At 43.3% G+C, this 21202-nt stretch overlaps 1 protein-coding gene across 2 annotated transcripts; it reads right to left on the minus strand.

The window, feature by feature from the left end:
• Positions 1-3816: 3816 nt before the first annotated feature.
• LOC139307163 (xylulose kinase-like) lies at positions 3817-20422 on the minus strand. Of its 2 annotated transcripts, none has more exons than XM_070931044.1 (19): positions 20363-20422; positions 19495-19577; positions 19151-19220; positions 18945-19025; positions 18397-18483; positions 18185-18313; positions 17808-17873; positions 17651-17723; positions 16877-16995; positions 16663-16744; positions 15209-15249; positions 14983-15098; positions 13889-14004; positions 13573-13646; positions 13360-13456; positions 12641-12699; positions 11790-11877; positions 8696-8790; positions 3817-4458 (listed from the first exon to the last, which is right to left on the minus strand). In XM_070931044.1, the coding sequence occupies exons 1-19, from the start codon at positions 20420-20422 to the stop codon at positions 4390-4392; spliced, it is 1605 nt and encodes a 534-aa protein (XP_070787145.1). In that variant the 3' UTR covers positions 3817-4389. The 2 variants fall into 2 exon arrangements, with proteins under 2 accessions (XP_070787145.1, XP_070787146.1); XM_070931045.1 differs by lacking the exon at positions 20363-20422 and adding an exon at positions 20090-20239.
• Positions 20423-21202: the final 780 nt, after the last annotated feature.

Raw genomic sequence — 21202 nt, forward strand, 5'->3', positions numbered from 1 at the left:
ACAGAGCATAGCGGTGGTTCAGTCCATATATAAACCCCAGGAACACAGAAGGACCAAAGAAGGAAAAGCTCAGTAAGAGACTGCATTGAGTCACAGAAGCTAGTGGAACAGAGGCTAGCCTGCTTGACACGACGTCAGGACTGTGTGTTCAGACTGAACATGAGGCGCAATTTCATACGTCAGGGCGTTGCTAGCTAGCTTGTAGCTACGGTCTGTACAGTTGATATTGGCTGTCTGGGACAAATCAACACGGACTGCAAAAACGGTTCAGTGGTCAAATTTATACAAATTACGCAAGGTGAATATTCCCTTTGCCGTCTGACTGAACACACCTGTAGACTCTCGATAGCGCAACCAATTGTCAGAAATTCCATAGGGTCCCTTTAAAATGAAGCAGCATGAACAACAAGAGTTTAATATTATATTACATTACATCATACAGAAACTTTATGAAGACATGGACCAAAACAGGTGTCGATGGAAACCTTTGAACATGCAGATAAATCTGAAATCAGTCAGCACGGCCTGGAAAACCCCAGGGAAGGTCAGAGTAGTCGGCTACATAACCTCGTGAAAATATCATCTTGCTGTGTTACTGGCTGCCTGAATCGAAGGAGTGATGGCTCCAAATGTATATTTGATCACATACGGGCTGCCACTGTCAGTCAAAAACATCAAAGACAAACAGTTAAACACAATAAGATGAGAGGATTGGACCGAGGCGATCCTGTTCGTAGCTCACACTTCATATCGCGTAAGGTTCAATGAAGTGTTATCTGTCGTGGGTCTGGATAACGTCATGTGTCTCAAGGTTTGTCACGCCCACCTCATCAGAGGAACAGGGGACTTCTCTTGTTACGCTAACTCTTTTAGCGCATTAGCTAACTTTGTTAGCGAGTTGTGTGAATCAGAGACAAAACTCATCTGTTAAATATTTGCCTTTCATGGCTTGTAGGCCTACATGACCATTCAGGACGTAGTTATAGGCATCTAAAGATGTATACGCCCTCACTTTCTTTTTACTACACAGGTTGGTGTAACGCTGAACGTCAGAGGTAATCCTGTCAGATGGTCCATCCACTGAGTGAGCGTGTACGGGTTGGCCAGTCTGGCCCTGTTGGTTCATGTTAACTTTAACTGAGTGACCGTACATACTCAGAGAAGCTCCTGTTTTCTTCAGCCACTGTTAAAAAACAAGCCAACAAAACTTGCTAGCTAGCGTTAGCTAACGTGTTCAGGGAATGATTCTGCCTCCACCTAAGCTCCGCCCACAAAGAAACGTCATGATATTAACGAACAGAAAAGGGGTCGACGATGGAATGAACACCTCTCTGACAGTCAACAAAAACTGAACATTATAATCTTTTTAGTTTAACTGCTTTACATACAGTTAGTTAGTTTAACTGCTTTACATACAGTTAGTTAGTTTAAACTGCTTTACATACAGTTAGTTAGTTTAACTGCTTTATATACAGTTAGTTAGTTTAACTGCTTTACATACAGTTAGTTAGTTTAACTGCTTTATATACAGTTAGTTAAACTGCTTTACATACAGTTAGTTAGTTTAACTGCTTTATATACAGTTAGTTAAACTGCTTTACATACAGTTAGTTAGTTTAAACTGCTTTACATACAGTTAGTTAGTTTAACTGCTTTATATACAGTTAGTTAGTTTAACTGCTTTACATACAGTTAGTTAGTTTAACTGCTTTATATACAGTTAGTTAGTTTAACTGCTTTACATACAGTTAGTTAGTTTAACTGCTTTACATACAGTTAGCTACTTTAGTCCAGTGGTTCCCAACCTAGGGGTCGGGCCCCTCCAAAGGGTCATGATTAATGGGAGAGGAAAGAAGTAAAAGCAAGTTCTGATACATAAATATCACTTTTCTTTGATCTTTGCTTTTTTGGAGAAATATTGGATACTTTAAGCAAAATTGTAAGATTATAATTCCAATTATAATATTTTAACATATTATCTGTGTCTTAATATTTTCTGACACTTTCCAGATGTTTGAGTTTAGACAAACAAAAATGGCTCCAGTGTGTGAAGTGCGTCACACCGCTGAACCACTTTTCTGTCATGTTATGTTGCTGTTTCATAGTTAATATCCTGCTGTACAGTAAAGTATAGAGAGAATATTCATTCGCCTAAATCTAATGAGTTCTTAAACGTAGAATGTGAGACAGCCCTGTTGTGTTGGATGAATTGTCTAGATATGGATGTAGATATATAGGACGCTGCAGATGTGCAGCTGAACCGAATGACAGCACTGATATACATGTAGAGTAATCACACACACACACGGATGCATAATACACACACACACACACACACACACACACACACACACACGGATGCATAATACACACACACACACACACACACACACACACAAACGGATGCATAATACACACACACAGTAGGAGGCGCAGAGCTGGATTGTTAAAGGGGGTTTGTGGGGATACAGATGGCATTTGAGGACAACTGGTAGCCCCGCCCCCTCTCACACACAGCACACACACAAATACACACACACACACACCAGCAGCTCTCCTGGGTGTGCCATCTAAGGACAGCTCAGAGCCCCCTCCCACCGCTGTAAATGCTATAGACCGAACGCACACTCATGCAGACACACACACATGTAGCTCAGTCTCTGCAGTGCCGTCTCCTCATGTGAACCTCTCTTCTGCCGCATTTCTCTCTCACACACACTCACACACACACACACACACACACACACACACACACACACACACACACACACACACAGTGTAAAGCCTCTCAATCGAACTCAATCTCCCATGGCTGAGGCATTAGTCACCAGGGAGAAAATGATGTGCACGTGATCACACACACACACACACAGAAAGCAGCAGCCGCTAACCTTTATCAACCTCTGGTCTATAATCTGATAACACCACTGAGTATAATGATAGAGGAATAGAAGAGGGAGACGGGGGGAGGGGGGATTAGAGGAGGAGACAAAGAAAGAGGCCAAAGGAGGAGGAGGAGCGAGAGGTAAAGAGAAAGAACAAGAGATGGAGACAGAAGTCGAGTTTCTATCCGGATGCAGAGAAACATTTGAACTGAACTTCCAGATAAACAGCTGGTGGAGCTAATTCTCCCGTCAGCTCTCATTAAACCACCACAGAAGAAGAGGACACGCCGAGATGACGTCATTAAAGAGCTCCAGTCGAAGCCCCAGCGATGGAGAACCGCGCGGAGAACACGATGGAAACATGACATTTGTGTTGTGATGAAGGTCACAGCCTCCTCATCGCTGTTTCCAGCTCCTCACTTTCAGTCACAGCTTCATTTATTAAGTCTGTTTCTGGTTTCACCCTCTGACAACTTTCACACTCAGACAGGAAACAGAGAGGATACAGCGTGTTGAATGCAGGTCTAACCTACATTACTTTTTCTTATGTAACTGTGTTGATCTGTGTTGTTCCTGTTAAACAAGCTAACGTACGAATCACTCTGACCGCGCTGCAGCAGGTAACAACCAATAACACTGATAAACAAAAACCAATCAGAAGCTGCGACTGCCTAATCTGTGCAGCTTGTCATTAGGTAGAGGACGCTGAAATCAGTTTAAGATTGAATCAAACTTCCAGTTAATTCATATTTCCTGTTTGTTACTGTTTACCTGTGGGCTGGAACACTTTGTCAGTTCAGTGAGAAGTTACAGCCACACATCACATTTTCTCCTGCAGACTCACCTGACTTACCTGATCTAATCTGGCTGCGAGTTACAGTATTTGTTCTGTTCTTGAGTCTGATTGACAAGAAGGCAAATCACCAAACTGTTGTTCATGACATCATTTAGTTTATTGAAACTTATACATAAAAAAATACCACTTAGATTACCTCATGTTTCTGTGAGGATACCAGTTTGTGAATCACAAACTTTAACATCCTCCACAAGAATTTGTCCTAAATACTAACGTGGGTTTGCGGTAGGAGCCCATGTTTTTATTCTGAAAGGTTATATTTTGTGTCCTAGTTTCTGTTCAACTTTAAAAAAGGGAAACAAAATGAATTTTCTCATTTTAATTTAAATAGTAATGCAAATATTTAACTTAAAGCTTACTGTGTGTTATTTTACATTAATTTGGTGGCTGATTTGATCTCCAGTTCAATTCTCTTTTTAATACGTATAATAGTACATTGCCATTAATCAGTTTTCATTGACTAGCAGTACTAATTAATTGCAATTAAAACTCAGGTAGAGAGGATTCTAAAATGTTTAGTATTTCAGTAAAACTTATCATAGGCCTACTCAAAATCATATTCAGTATTTTAGTTTCGGAACGTTTTTTTGTCTTATGTCCATTAATGGGGCGCACGCCTCTTCGAAAGAGCTGATTGGTGGCTGAGGCTCAGGGGCGGGTCTCCTGTAGGACTCTCTCCTCCAATCGGGCGTAGCGCTTCAGCATCTGGTCGTACACCTGGAACACACACGGAGGGAGAAATCTTTACCCTCCTGCCTGTTTATCATTGTGGTTTGTAAAGTTGGAAAGGTCTTTTACGTAAGTACTAAAAGTACCAATACCACGATGTAAACAAACTCCTATTTTATTTCTTTATTTATTCTCAGGGACAATGCACATTGAACAACATCACTGCAAATGTGCCAGTGTTAGCCAAAAGGCTAATTTTCAACTGTTGTCCCTTGGCCAGATGTCAATTAAGTATTATCAGCAAGTACGTTACAGTTAGCTAGTTTAAACTGCTTTACATACAGTTAGCTAGTTTAAACTGCTTTACATACAGTTAGCTAGTTTAACTGCTTTACCTACAGTTAGCTAGTTTTAACTGCTTTACATACAGTTAGCTAGTTTAAACTGCTTTACATACAGTTAGCTAGTTTAACTGCTTTACCTACAGTTAGCTAGTTTTAACTGCTTTACATACAGTTAGCTAGTTTAAACTGCTTTACATACAGTTAGCTAGTTTTAACTGCTTTACATACAGTTAGCTAGTTTAAACTGCTTTACATACAGTTAGCTAGTTTAACTGCTTTACATACAGTTAGCTAGTTTAAACTGCTTTACATACAGTTAGTTAGTTTAACTGCTTTATATACAGTTAGTTTAACTGCTTTACATACAGTTAGCTAGTTTAAACTGCTTTACATACAGTTAGCTAGTTTAACTGCTTTACATACAGTTAGCTAGTTTAAACTGCTTTACATACAGTTAGTTAGTTTAACTGCTTTACATACAGTTAGCTAGTTTAAACTGCTTTACATACAGTTAGCTAGTTTAACTGCTTTACATACAGTTAGCTAGTTTAAACTGCTTTACATACAGTTAGTTAGTTTAACTGCTTTATATACAGTTAGCTAGTTTAGTCCAGTGGTTCCCAACCTAGGGGTCGGGCCCCTCCAAAGGGTCATGATTAATGGGAGAGGAAAGAAGTAAAAGCAAGTTCTGATACATAAATATCACTTTTCTTTGATCTTTGCTTTTTTGGAGAAATATTGGATACTTTTAGCAAAATTGTAAGATTATAATTACAATTATAATATTTTAACATATTATCTGTGTCTTAATATTTTCTGACACTTTCCAGATGTTTGAGTTTAGACAAACAAAAATGGCTCCAGTGTGTGAAGTGCGTCACACCGCTGAACCACTTTTCTGTCATGTTATGTTGCTGTTTCATAGTTAATATCCTGCTGTACAGTAAAGTATAGAGAGAATATTCATTCGCCTAAATCTAATGAGTGCTGTACCTTCAGTGTGTGTGTGTGTGTGTGTGCGGACTAGGTGTTTTAGCAGTGCTCATTATTTATGTATGAGCTGTGCTGTTTAATTATGGAAGACGAACATGAGAGAACATCACTTCAGTAAACATACAACTACATTAGAATAACATGGAACGCTGGCATGTGTGTGTGTGTGTGTGTGTTTGAGGGATGAGAGTGAGGGTAAAATTAAAATGTGATGAGGGCAAAAACACTGCTTTGGTAAATATAGAACTCTGTGTGTATGAGACATACTGTAATTAACATAAGAGAAGAAGAAAAGCAGACCTTGATGATGCTGAACAGTGTGTGTGAGTTTTTAATCGGTCCAGTAAACATTAATAAGTCTATAAAAACATTAGTAGCATCTTTTATTAAGATGTCAGAATATAAATCACGCCTGTTGTGTGTGTATCAGTAAGCAGCAATATGGGAGGTGGTGACGAATGATGCACTTTGTTGTTTAGTTTGGATAATCTGTGCGTCAGTCTTACTGTAATATTAATTTTGGTAATTCATGCGGGAGGTTCACTGGATGTACTGCAGTAGCACTACACTGGTGTGGTTTATACTTCACAGTATTAGCTTTGACATCGTCCTTTAGGTTCGGAAGTGATATTTGTAAAGTTCATCTTTACAATTTGCTATTCTGTGGGCCCCAACGCAAGTGACCAAAACTCCAAAAGTGTCGCGGCCAAAATCCCACAAGTCAGACTGGCTGCCGGCACTGGCCCACACGACCAAAGCTGACCTAAATCTGGCAGCTGTATTCGGGCCGGAGCTGACGTTTCTTCACAGCAGATGGATGCCTGGTTGTCTTTGTTTGGAGCTGAGCTCTTTTTTGAGTTTTTATTTGCATATTTTTGTCTGCTTTTTCTGCGTTTGATCGAGGATTGGTGCAGATGAATCAGCGTTAAACTGCAGACGGTGGAGTTCAGAAGGTGAAGAGGAGCAGACAGGTCGAGCTGTCAAACATTGTAAAGTAATTAAAGCGAACACGTTGAAATGAACAGTCTCGTACCTGAGGTGACTCCCCCTCTCTCTCCTGGGAAGCTGAGAAGTGATTGACAGAACAAAAATAAAAAAGAAAGTAAAACCCTCCGACCCTCGCCTCCTTTATCATCCTTCATCTTCTCCTCTCTTTCTTCATCACCTCGCTGCTCTCTGAGTTTGCAGAGGACAACTTTGTTCCCGTCTGTCACTGGAAATCATTTTAACCAAATTCCCCCTCTTGTTTTTTCTTCATTATCTGTTATTGGGTTTGGTTCGGTTTTTGTGGAATTGTTTTTCTCCTCTTTCCTCTTATCTTTGAAGTGAAGGGCTTCTTTTTATTCCTCCTGTTTCCAGCCAGAGACAGGAAGAGAAACACTGATATGAAAATGTAAAATTATGATGAAGAAGAAGTCCAAATGAAATCAGACTGCAGACTCGGTAAAGTGCAGGAGACCAAAATTAGACTTTTAGTTTGAAGTATGAAGAAACAAACATGACCTGAATTTAGAGCCGTGGTTGGAGGAGCCGTCGGGAACCTTTTCACAGTTTCTAGTTACGCTGTACTTTATTTCTATCGGCGTATGTTGAACAGACATCGTGTTGAGTTCTGCTCATGTTGGTGAGTTTCACTGCGTAAACGTCTCTCTCTCAAACTCAATCAGTTCCCATTTACTTCCTCAGGCAGTGTTGTCCCCACGTGACCTGTTAGACTGTGTGTGTGTGTGTGTGTGTGACAGGCCTGTCATGTAATTTTCTTCACTGCTGTTCCATAAGGGAACAAGCCGTTTAATGAAGAGGCAGTGAATCATGAAAGTAGGACAGTGTGTGTGTGTGTTTAAATGGGTTTCCATGCATGGACGTACACGTGTTTGTGTACGTATTCCTCTGTGTGTGTTATGAAACCCTCGTATATCCTCCTTTCCATCTCAGTTGAGCAGCAGACTGGTTTTCTGTCACACGCACTCTGCGTCAGGGTTGATGGTGTTGAGGAGTTCTACTGTGAAACGAGTCGTATGAAGCCTTCAGTGTCTCAGAGGGACGCCTGATAAACGTCCTCCAGTGATGTCACCTGAGTCAGCGTCGAAGACTACGAGTCTGAAACTCAACAGCCTGTCGGTGTGGAGTCAGACAGAAGAGAGCTGACCAGAGATCTGCAGCTGCCGCTCAGCTCTGCTGCAGGCTACATTAGCTGCTACTAGCATAACACACCACAATCTACCACACAACTGTCAGAGGGAGAAGTGCATTGTGGGTACTGTAGGCGTCAGGCTTTGACAAAGAAGAAGAATGTGTGGAATAAAAAATGGTCATCTGGTTCTTCTTCTAATGACGGAGTGAGAACGACAAGTCAGTGAAGTGCTGTGAGGAAGGTGAAGTCTATGACAACTGTGCAAACTCTGCTGAAGAAGATCATGTGATGGAATCAAAAGCTCCAGCAGAGCTTCTAAACAGACCTTGTGGTAAACAGCAGTGTTGTTTGTCTCGGTAGACAGTGCCGTTGTGTTCTACTGTTAATGTTGATCCGGATCCTGGCGGTGATGCACACCGTCAGTTCCCCCCTTCTTGACCCTTTCATGTCTCACGTCTGAACTTCAAGCAGTTTAAGTTATTTTAATGGTGAAAAAACGAAAAACCCACCAGGAGTTCAATTAAAACCCACAAGTCTCTCTCATTAACACGTTTATTGAGGCTAAAAGGCCTGCAGATCATCTCGGCCCCCGCACAACACTTCACAACCTCGAGTGATGAGCCAAGCAAAATGCCAAAACATGACAGTGTGTGTGTGTGTGTGTGGGGGAGGACATACCGCGGGGAAATATGAAGCTCCATAAACCAGTAAAACACACACACACATTGTGACTAATTTAATAAATGCTAATTACACAGCTGAGGAACAGTAGCTGTGTGTGTGTGTGTGTGTGTGTGTGTGTGTGTGTGTTTACCTCCTGTGCTGTAGGATGCGGGGTGGCGACCAGTTGAGGTTCCGGTGCTTTTTTCACCACATCAAAGAAGGAAACTCCAGATTCTGCAGCCAGGCCTGAAAACACACATCGACCAATCAGAGAACGAGCTTTCTGCATCACTAACCAATCAGATGGCTACTTAGAGTGTCAGCGGGTTAGTTTGTCCTCCGTGACACCATCAGCTTTAACTACTGTGACGAGTTAAAATGTCCGCTGGGAAAAAGCTCATTAGCCAATCACAGGGTTTGTATTGTGCAAAACAAGAAGAAGAAAATCAATAACTAGAAGAAAAACATGATTATTAACTAATGTGCAGTTTGCCTCCTCGGTTGTTAACTCTCGGCTCCTCCGTCGCTAACGAGTCTCAGAGGCCGTTAACCAATCAGAGGTCCAGTTCAGAGCCTGAAAGCCAATTAGTGGAACAGCCCAGAGGTCGTTAACACCAGAGATGAGACGTTAACCAATCAGGGATTTAGCATTGGAAACACACACACACACACACACACACACACACACACACACACACACACACACACACACACACACACACACACACACACACACACACACACACACACACAGAAGGTCAGGTCGATGCTGAGAAAGCTTATGAGCTCAGCAAAACACACACACACACACACACAGGTCAGAAGTATTGCTGTCTCTGAGGACTTTGTGTCATGACCTCACCGATGCAAAGGATCATGGGACTGACACACAATGTCTTCTTTTCCCATGATGCCCTGTGTGTAATTTGCTATCAAGGGACGAGGTGACCTGCAGAGTCAAACCATTTTCAGCCATCTCACACAGAGGACACACACACACACACACACACACACACACACACACACACACACACACACACACACACACACACACACACACACACACACACACACACACACACACACACACACACACACACAGCCTTGCAGATCCATATTCATGCTGCCTCTGAGCCACACATTTACACTCTGCATTTTGTTTCTGATGTTTATGGCCATAAAGGTGTGTGTGTGTGTGTGTGTGTGTGTGTGTGTGTGTGTGTGTGTGTGTGTGTGTGCGTGTGTGTGTTGGATAGAAAACCTTGGTCCCTCTTATGGACATCTCAAACTAAGCATGTGAGGCTCAGCTCCAGACCGTCCGACTGAACGATCATCAGGCCCCGCTGGACTTATTATAGACTTTTTTAATAATTACTATTAACGATCGAAGCGTCTCTGGTTCACCTAACTGGGCAGATCTCTGTGGATGCCATTGTCTGTCCACCACTTTGGTCCCCACTGAAATATCATTAGATGGTAAATTATTATTATCAGTAATTATTAGACTTATTGTTTGCACATTTGTGGTTCCCAGAGGATGAACTCCTCCTGCAGATCAGACTGTGTTTATTCTGGGCAGCCACCAGGTGTGACTGTGTGTAACTGTGTAGGTGTGAACAGCACGGATGAATTGTTAAAAGGGCCCGTCGGGGGCCCAAGTGGTCAGGGGGCCCTGAGGAAACTGAAGAAACATTTCTTGTTGGACACAAAATGACTACAGACGCTGCAGCTACGTGTCCGGATCCTTTGCAGGAGGGGCGGGGGGCCTTGAACACGTCTGTGCCCTCGGTGAACAGCTCTGCTCTTTGTGTTAGCATGTTAATATCCTTCCTCTCAGCTGTGAGATCCAGAACAGATCTGTGTCCTCTCCCGGTCTCTCAGAATACTGCCTGTACACAGGACCTCATGAACGTCTCTTGTTTCCCTCTGTGGCCTCCTGCTGTTGTGGCTCTTTGAGGAGGATTCAGGATCAAAGGAGGGAGGTTTTCAGTCCCGATTCATCAGGTGAGCACTCATCCGTCCGTCCCCCCCTTGTTGGTGAAAGTGGCTTTGTGAAACAGGCTCCTGGTTTCTGAAAGAGCAGAAACTCCTTCTGGGCTTCAGCACACTGAATGTGGTTTCTGTAACACTGAGGAAAGGATTGCAGCACTAAAGCAAGATGAATGCATGAGGAGGATTTCTGTGCATCCAGCTCTGTTGCAGAGTAATTGCATGAAGGACCACCGCACCCCCCAACCCCCCCGAGGCCGCCGCCGCCCCTGAATGAATCAGCATTCGTTATTAACATCAGGAGGATTGCATTATGTCTTTTCAAGCCCACGCAATTGACTTGAGATATTGAAGCACGGCTCTGGTTGGGAGAGACTCGTCTCTCTCTCCGCCACCTCCCGCATACATATCTGATGGCTGTCACACGTGAAATAATCAGCCGCAGAGGATGTTTGCTATCTCGCCACTCGCCCAGTCTCTTTCATGTCGAGTGGGTGGGGAATCTGTTTCATCTGGTTTTATGAAGACATGCTACGGGCTCCCCTCGCCGACATTAAAAGCTCTCAGCGGTGATGAATAAAGAAGACGGACGACGATCCGTTTATCTCGCGGCTGATTTTAATGGAGAGATAAGAGCGTCCACGTCCAGCTGCTCAAACATTAGCTGTAGAACACACTGACCTGCTGATCAGTGACCAGCTGACACTGACTTCTGAGCGATCGCCGACAAAATGTGATTCAGTCCAGTCTTCAGAGCCCGCTGCAGTATTCACCATTAGTTCACAAAGCTAATGTTGCTAGCAGCAGTATTTGGAAACAAACCTGGAAGCTGCATCTGCATGTTGATATTTTACCAAAGAAATATCTTTTTCTGTCTTTTGTCCTACTTTCTGTACTTGAATAATCATTTCTTTCCTTCCTACCTTGAAGTAAGTCTTTCTACACTCCCTTGTTCTTCGGGGTATCTGTGGCCGTAGTCCTGTGAAATGTCTGTTTGATCAGCATGTTGATATGCCACACCTGTCAGGTGGATGGATTCTCCCGGCAGAGGAGAAGCGCTCACTGACACGGACTTTTAACAAACTCGTTAACAAAATTTGAGAGAAATAAACGTTTTGTGTGCAAAAATAAAAAGATTAAAAAGCCTAATTGATGCCAGGAGAGATTCTCTGTGACGACGGCTTCCACAGTGCTGTTGCAGTATCAGTGGAATCAGCAGTGAGGTGTGTGTGTGTGTGTGTGTGTGTGTGTGTTACCGTGCAGAGCTCTGTAGGCTGATCCCAGACAGGCGGAGTTGGACAGATCGATGGTGTAAACCGGAGCGTTAAACACATCAGACAGAACCTGAGAGAGACAAATGAAAACGGTTTCTCCTCCAGATTACAGCTTTACAGCCGCTGGCTTCCTCAATTAATTAAGCAAACAAATCGGAGCGACGGGGGAACATCCCAAAATTAAAAAGTGAATCATTAGCAGGTGCTCATTTGTATCTAAAATGAATGAATCAATTAAATGAACAGCCCTCAGATGATTCCTGTGTTACCCCTGAGCAGTTTGATGAATGATTTTTCATAAAGGCCTTTGTTTGATGTTAAACTGTCTGTTGTGAGTCTGTAGTTGTATCTGTGTCTGTTCAATGCTTAATAACTTCTCATATAACTGTAGTTAAAGGCTTAAACTGAAGACGTAACATGACATAAATGCACGATTCTTATGAAAAGTTGCCCAGTGAACTACAATATGAACTAGAAAACATTTGACATTTTGCAGTTTCTACTCCAAATGTTGAGTGATATGTAAAAGTACTGCAGGCGAGGCGTCCTTCTGAAATGTGATTTTCATTATCATTTCATTAAGATCGCTCAGTCTGTTATCGAGGGAAGAGAATCCCTTAAAACGCCCTTAAAGTCTTCGCAGCAGGATTAAGGTAAAATATGCATGAAGGTGTAAAAAACAATCCAACAGAATTTTGTCTTTAACAAACCAAACTGAGGCCCTGAATCAGTCAGGCTTTTAGAAATGAATTCATTTACGGTGATCTGAAGCAAACTGTTCACTACACCAACAATGTAAAGGAAATGACATGGGGGGGGGGGGGGGGGCAGACCTGCAGAATGTCTTTATTGGATGAAGCTCCTCCTGTCGCCAACACTTTGGTTCCTGGAACTAAAAACACACAGGAGGACTTCAGTTTCATGGCTCACCTGAGACTGACACTGACACTGACACTGACATTACAAAGTGCGAGAGAGAGACAGACAGCTGAAATACACAACAATGACCAAAGCAAGAAAACTAGACATGTCCCGGGATCCGCATCGGGGCCGATCCGGGCCGATCCGTGACGATCCGGGCCGATCTTAATGGATCGGTATCAGCTAAAAGAAACCTGATCAGAATCCGATCCTTCCTTCACTGAACTCTTCTGTGTTTTTTGTGACAATGACTCGAAGTTCACCCCTCTTTACTTTCTCTGGGTCGTGAGCAATGCACTTCGCAAGGCATTGTGGGATTCCCAGCAACGCGAAAAATAAAGTAAAAAGTTTGTGAAGTCTGTAGCGATTTGACATAAAAACGTGGAGGTGAGACAGGACGTTTACTCTGTATTCGCTGTGGAGGAGAAGATCTTTGTTAACATTACGGGGGGGGGGGGGGGGCTAAATGACTCCTCTGTAACTGAACTCATCATAAGTACAACGTAAAACTAATTACTCTCAAAGAATAAAGTAAATACAGTGAATAATGAAGGAACATTCATTAAAGATCAAGAAGGAACAAATGAAAACCAGTGAAGAGGTTTCAAAAGAGGCCGTTTAGTGGTCTTACTGATGGAGTATCCCAGCCGCTCAGCGTGGAGCCTCCTGGACAGAAACTGACCCTCCACCAGAGCCCGAACCTCCACCTGAGGACTCAGTGAGGACACCTGCAGGACCAGGACAGGTGATTCAGGTAGAACATGAACGTTGCGGTCACTATAAATCCACAGCCAGGAGAGAAAGTGAAAATGTTTCCAGCATTTAAATACTCTCCGTCACCAACCTTGTTGTCATCAGGGTCAAAGCGGTGAACTCCTACTGCAGGAGGTGTGATCTCCATGGTGTCAAAATAAAAGCCTGGAAACACACCAAACAACCAATCAGAGGGAGGGGGAGGAGGGAAAAGAATGGATGAATGAATAAAGGAAGGAAAGTAGAGAAGGAAAAGTGGAACTAAGGAAGGTAAAGGGAAGGAAGGAAGGATTTAGGGAGGATAACAAGGAAGACAAGAGGAAGAAAGAAAGGAACTACATGGTGGTTGAAGGGGAGAAGGACAGGAAATAAAGAAAAGAATGGACGAGGAAAGAATCAAGCTTCACCGATGTTTCCGTTGTTTCCGAGCGGTGTCTCTCTTAAGGAGGCGGAAAAATGTTCCCATGATCCTCCAGCACTCTTGTTCCTGATGCGTTCCCTCGTCAGAGATCCGTTCTTAAAGCTGTGGGTGACACACACACACACACACACTCTGTGTGGCCAGCCTTCAGGTTACACCATCCATCCACCTCGCTCTCTAGAAGTTCGTCCACTTCTGTTTCTCTTCTTCTTTTCGTTTTTCTCTCCATCCAAAGCTTCCTTCTTCTTTCTGTATCCTTCTCACAAATCACCTTTTTATTCCTTTTAAGCGTCATCATATTTCCCACAAAATCTCTTGTACACACACTTTCTCTTTCTTACTCTTCCTTGTTTCTTCTTCTTTGACGTTATGATGTCTTTTTCACCAGCACCATGAACAGCTCAGTCAAAATGAAGGATGTCCTACTGCTGATTCTTTAATACTCGTATTTTTATACCGTGCATTCAAATTAGTAAAGATGTGTTTTAGCACCACAGGTTTTCCTTTAATATTTTGTGTAGCATTTGTGCAGAGGAGTGACAGTGTGGAAGCTTCAGGTGCAGTTTTCAACAGCAGAACTTCAGAGTCATGGCTAACTTTAAAAATGTCCCCTCCAGGAAATAGTTTGACATTTCGTGAAATGTTGAGTAAGTAACTTCCTCTCTGCTGGTTGCCTGGCAACTGCTCCCAGCCGAGAAATAGTCTGACACATAAAACGGTGAATTTACATTCAAACAAACAACATTAACTGATTAACACGTCAGTAATCAGTGAGCTTTAGAGCTGCTGGTAGCCAGGCTAGCTGTTTCCCCCTGTTTACAGTCTTTATGCTAGGCTAGGCTAAGCGGCTGCTGGCTGCAGCTTCACATTTACTGTACAGACACGAGGGTGGTATCAATCTGAACATCAAACTGGGGAACTATTCCTTTATGAAGACACAATGTGACCTTTAATATCAGGTAAAGACACAGACCTGTAGAGGGCGCTGTAACCAGTGGAGTCTGTATCAGTTAGTGTTCATACTGCTGCTTATTAAAAGCAGAAATCTAAATATGTGTGTGTGTGTGTGTGTGTTCGTACCACAGCAGAGCCATGTACGCCTGCCGGTCGACAGGGTTACAGAGGATGTGACCCTCCAGCGCCGGGCGAGGATGCTGGATCCACAGAAACACTGTGTCACTGGTACCCAAGCTCACCTGGACACACACACACACACACACACTTTTAACACACACTAATAATGAATGACAGGATGACAGAAAAGACTATGTTGTCTAACTGAGCGACTGCTTTCATGTGAACTTACAGCGATGTCTCCTTGCTGGAGCCTCATTCCTGCCAGAGACGCTGAGAAGGAGACGAAAAATTTCAATTATCAAAATGTGATAAACAACCGATGCAATGACATGTGGGTGGGAAACCTCCCTAAAGGGGCCCCACGTCATTCCCCTCAAACTTGCATGATTCGAATAACATTCCCAAAGTTTGAATTGAAAGTGAATGAAGGAAAATGAGGAAACAGAAAGCAAGGCAAGCATGTATAACAGTAAATAACTGAATGCTGTTTTTGATTCGAACTACTGGGAATAAAAAAGTCTAATGACGATTATTATTATAAAAGGTTTAGATTTCATACATTTTTCAGATTATTTATAACATAATGGTGATGAATGCTGGTTGGAGGGCCCCCTGGAAATATCTGGCCAGACACACACACACACACACACACACACACAGAAAAATCAATGAGCTGTCTTCAGGTTTTCTTGGTGTTTTGTGTTTTAAAGGGTCGACATTTCTGTAGATAAGAGGATCTTCTCAGGTTGGTATTTAGACCTCCAGGGACTCTCTGCCACCATTAAAGTCAGATAAGCACCAGACACAAGAGCCAGGTACATGCAGCAGAGCCGGACTGAGGGGAACCTGCCTACTGTGGAGGGATGATCAGGCCCTGATTATATATTTAAACTAAGACGGAAAACTGAATATGGAAAGTAAAAAAACTGTAAATAGGTGAATGGAAAATCTTCAGTGACTCTTCAGTCACACACACACACACACACACACACACACACACACACACACACACACACACACACACACACACACACACACACACACACACACACACACACACACACACACACACACACACACACACACACACACACACACACACACACACACACACAGCAGGCGATATGCTGTGGTACAGCAGCACCATCTTGTGTTCAGACAGCTGAACTACATGATACAAAAAACGAAGTAGTAAAACGTAAAATCTTCTGTCACGAGTACAACAAGTCAAATAAAGGCACCGTATAAAAGACAGGAAACAATCCAGAGTTCAGGTCTTCTGTATTTTCTCTGGGAGTTTGGGGGGTTTCAGGGAATTAAGTTCTGGAACATTTTAGTTAGTGTTAAGTGTGACTGCTTCCTTTATCTCTCTCTCTCTCTTAACTTAACATTTCTACTCAATATTCTTACTGATGCAGCACTAAACCGCATCATGTGCATGAAGGAGGGCTTGATGAGACTGGCAGGAGGACTCTGACCTTGATTAGAATCAGCTCTGTGATTAGGGTTTAGAGAAGACTCTGGACGACAGGAGCTGGATGCGGTTCTTCTAAATGACGAGGCCTACAAAGAGGCCTACAGGAAGCCTTTACATATAAGCAGCTTCACAGGAGTCAGATTCAGGACCTCAGTATGTCTACGATCCCGATCATGGCCCTGATTACATGATAGTTTATATTTTACCTGGGTTGTCTCCAGTGAACGCCACCACCCTGCAGCTCTCAGAGAAACCGTACCGATGCACAAAGTAGGAGGAGACGGGACCCTGCAACCACAGAGAGGAGCACTGACGTCAAAGTTCTCACTTCCACTTCCTGATGTTCGTCTCAGACGACTTCACGGCAAGTCGAGCTGAACTCTGAGCTCGACCAGCGGCAACAGCGTGGACCAGTCTTACCAGTACAGACGTGGAAGGTAGTGGAGCTCCCAGCAGCTGGCCCAAGTGAGGAGCGGTGGCTTCCAGGCAGATCTCAGACCAGTCTCTGGTCCTGATGTCCAACAGATTCATCCCTGAACCTGAACAATCATCATCATCAGTCTGAAGTGAAGTAACATCTACTTGTGGACGACAGCTGTGAGCAGATCGTTTCATTTGAATGAGCTTCAAGTGCTGAAACTTTGGTGGTCCTGACCCCGAGGCTGGGAACCACGAGTTCAGAGGCCTCGAGGGCTAAAATAGTAACGATAAGAGAAAAGTCAAATTAAAGTGTTTTTAATTAAGATTGAAAGTTTATTTTTGACCTTGAAAACAGCAGCAGACAAACTGTCTCATCACAAGATCCACTCAGTGGCTGTTCAGGAGCTTTCAATCACATCACACAGTCTTCATCAGCAGATGGAGTTTGGACATGCAGACGCACACATTTCCATTTGAAGGACTCGTCCATGTTGGCTTAAAGCTGAGACTGAACGTGATGTGAAGGAACGCTCCAGAGGAGCCACTGGGTGGACCCCAGTGATCACCATGCCACCCCTCTCAAGGGTCCCAGCCCCCAGGTTGGAAACCGCAGCCTCCATTGGTCAAACTATTTCATTTAGGTTCTGTAGATTCATCGTACTGCACTTTAAACCAATAATGAATAAAAGATGAAGGGATGGATCAATAAATACATGAACTAATAAATCATAAACAGCCGTCAGTGATTGAATGAACACCAAATGTAAAGTATACCGTCACTGTAGTCGATGGCGGCGTAATCACCGAGGAAGAGAGAGGCTGCGAAGCTGCTGACCAATGAGATCCTCTGAAAACACACACACACAGTTTGTGAGATGCGAACTAACAAACCTGTGTGTATTTATATGATAATAAACATACAATAGTCGACCTCAGTGAACTGGTACTCCTCTGCTCGGGTCTGTTGCAGTTTGGCGATCTGGTTTCCTGTGAAACGCTGCAGACAAACAGATTCAACTTTCAGTCACTAACAGGAGTCAGCATGGAGGTCTGCTGATGAACACCATATCTGAGTCCCAGATCCATACGAAGTAACTCCAGGAAGGTTGCGAGTCTGTAGTTTTCAGTCAGCTTAAAAGGTGCAACACAAAGACAAAAATGAACTCACAGAAAGTTATAAAAACTGAAGAAAATCGACCTGGACTCTAAAAGATACGTGTGTCCAAACCAGAGCTCTTTGTTAAACCAGAGCCAGCTGAGTGACTGACAGACAGACAGGTGGACAGACAGACAGGTGGACTGTGTGACCTCGTAGGCTCTGGACCCGGTGATCTCTGCCAGTCTCAGAGCTCCTCCTGCTGCTGCCTGCAGGTCCTGACACTGCTGACTGCTGCTGGAGTCCATCCACACCGGACAGTCTGACACTGAGAAGCTGCCCTGTTAACACACCAGTACACATGAATACACTGCACACATCCCATATAACCACACATATAACATTTGACTGTGGATAAACACACCTGCAGCAGCTGGTACAGGTTCTGGTCTGGGTCGAGCTGTTTCAGAGTCTCGGACGCTCCTCTTCTCCAATACACACTGCCATGTTGCTGAGAGAGAGAGACTCATCCAGGTCAGAGCAGTACTCAAAGATGCTGTTTCAGAACGGGCATCTTTCCACCAAACTCCACTAACTTTTCTTTAAATTTAGTGAAATCAGTCAACACGTTTTTACGCCATCCTGCTTAAAATACAAACAGGAAACAGTATGATGGATTTGTTTTTCCTGGTTTGGGCTCTTAGTTCTGCTCCAAATAAAATATTCCTCTTTCCTGTTTCAACATGACACAAAGCAGCTCCATAAAGAACTGGTCTTCCCAGTTTGGAAGAACGTGACTGGCCTGCACAGAGCTCTGACCTCAACCCCATCCAACACCTTTGGGATGAACTGGAACTGGACTGTGAGCCAGACCTGATCCCCCAACATCAGTGCTGGACCTCACTGATGCTCTCGTGTCAGAATGGGAGCAAATCCCTGAAGCCAAGTTCCAACGTCTGGTTCCTGTCTCACCTGGCCGCTGCCTGACAATGCTCTGACACGGGAGAAGTCAAGCCCCGCCCTCTTCATCTTGTCCAATAGCAGGTCCAGAGCCTGATGACAGACACAAAGACACAAACACTGAGCTGGAAAATGTGATTTGTCAGAGGTCAAAGGTCAGCAGATGACTGTCCACAATGAGTTAATAATAACTGAGTGTGTGTGTGTGTGTGTCCTACCTTCACCCACATCAGTACAGGCGAGGTGACCGTCAGTCTGTCAGCATGAATATGAACTCCTCCCTGAGTCCTGGACACAGAGGCACCAAACAAAAACACTGAGTTTCACAATAAAACATCTCAACGACAGAACGATCTTCACAAAATAAAAGCACCAAACAAAAACTGTTTCTTTGTCTGTTAATAACTAATGTGAAGCCATGTTTCTGTGTTTATTCATTTTGAATGAACGTAACATCGTAGGCCTGTAACTTTGGCAATACTGTACTTTCTACTACTACTACTACTACTACTACCACGAGGAGTACTGCTGCCCTTGCCGCTACAGTGGTGATGTGTGTTACCTGAACTCAGGTAGCTCGGAGTCAAACTGCACGTTGTTCTGGTGATACACATTGAGGTGTCCATCGATGGCCACCACCTTCAGCTTCAGGTAGTGTCAGCAGTAAAAGTACACAAGTATGATCAGCTTCATGTAGTTAAAGTACACAAGTATGATCAGCTTCATGCAAGTATCAGCAGTAAAAGTACACAAGTATGATCAGCTTCATGTAGTTAAAGTACACAAGTATGATCAGCTTCATGTAAGTATCAGCAGTAAAAGTACACAAGTAGGATCAGCCACATGTAGTTAAAGTATCAGCAGTAAAAGTACACAAGTATTATCAGTATCACTGTTATCAGTGATGCATTCATGTGTTGTAGGATTTTGCTGATTTGAACTGTATCATATATTATGTGTAAAACCTCCATTTGGTCAGTAACTAGTAGCTTCAGCTGTCTGTGTAAATGTGGTGCAGTACAAGTAGCAGAAAGTAGCCTACAAGTACCTTAAAACTCTACTTGAGTACAGTAGGCTACTTAAACCAGGACAGATGTAAAGCTTCTTGTAGGTTAAAGGGACTGAGTTCTGTTTCAAACCGTTCTTTTCATCTTTACCGAATCTGTGACGACGCCGAGACGAATGCAGTTTTCTAACATGTACTGTGTGTATTCAGTGTTTCAGAGCAAGTCATCAACACACTGTTCACTCCCAAAGTCCAGAGTCCAGCTGAATCCTTCACAGCCTTCACATGCAGCGAACACACACTCCGCCATCTGCTTCTTCCGCGTCTGCGCGATAACCCGCTGCACGCGGCCACGTACGTAAACCACGTCACCTAATCACGCGCGCAGGTGCATGAAGGCTGGATTAAATAAAGAGAGTTTTACCTGCTGGGTGCTGAAGTCGAAGCCCAGATAGAGAGGAGAGTCCTGAGCGGCGGCCATCATCCGACACACACACACACACACACACACACACACACACACACACACACACACACACACAACATTTAAAGAGACAGTGACACACTCCCTCGCTCACCAATGTTCATAAATAAATTACAGGTAAATGATTTTCCAAAACTGGACATTTACTCACAGTGGTGCAGGAAGTACTCAGATCCTTTACTGAAGTAAAAGTACTAATACCATTCTGCACAAATACTGTCAGTATAATCAGTAAACTGTCCCCTGTGTCTGTCCCCCTGTGTCTGTCCTCCTGTTATAGATTCTGTCATTAGAGGATTATTCCTCCTCATTAATGTGAAGCAGGATGTTGCTGTTGGAGTTGAGGTGGAGCTCATTCTGAACTATCAGCTAATGATTATTAGTTCACTGTGGATGAATCAGCTGATTATTTTCTCCATTAATGGATCGATTGTTTGGTCACAATGAGCCAGAGCCCAAAGTGACGCCTTCACAAAGCTCCACATTATTAACGAGACGTTACAGTTATTAACAGCATTCAGAGGGAAAGCAGCACATCTGCATCTGAACAGCTGGAACCAGGAAATGGTTTCACACCATCAGTTCACTTCCTGTCAGTCCACTGATCCATTAACGTCCTGATCAATTCAGCTGGACTTAATAAACTGGTTAATAACAAAACATCAGACTTAATAAACTCTTCATGTTTCTGTAAACTGTCAGATAAATGGAGAGAGGTACAAAGACTCAAGTAAAGTACCTCAAATGTGTACTTAAGTACAGTACTACAGTACAGGCAAC

Source organism: Enoplosus armatus (genome assembly GCF_043641665.1).
Source record: "Enoplosus armatus isolate fEnoArm2 chromosome 21 unlocalized genomic scaffold, fEnoArm2.hap1 SUPER_21_unloc_1, whole genome shotgun sequence".
In the NCBI taxonomy this organism is placed as follows: domain Eukaryota; kingdom Metazoa; phylum Chordata; class Actinopteri; order Centrarchiformes; family Enoplosidae; genus Enoplosus; species Enoplosus armatus.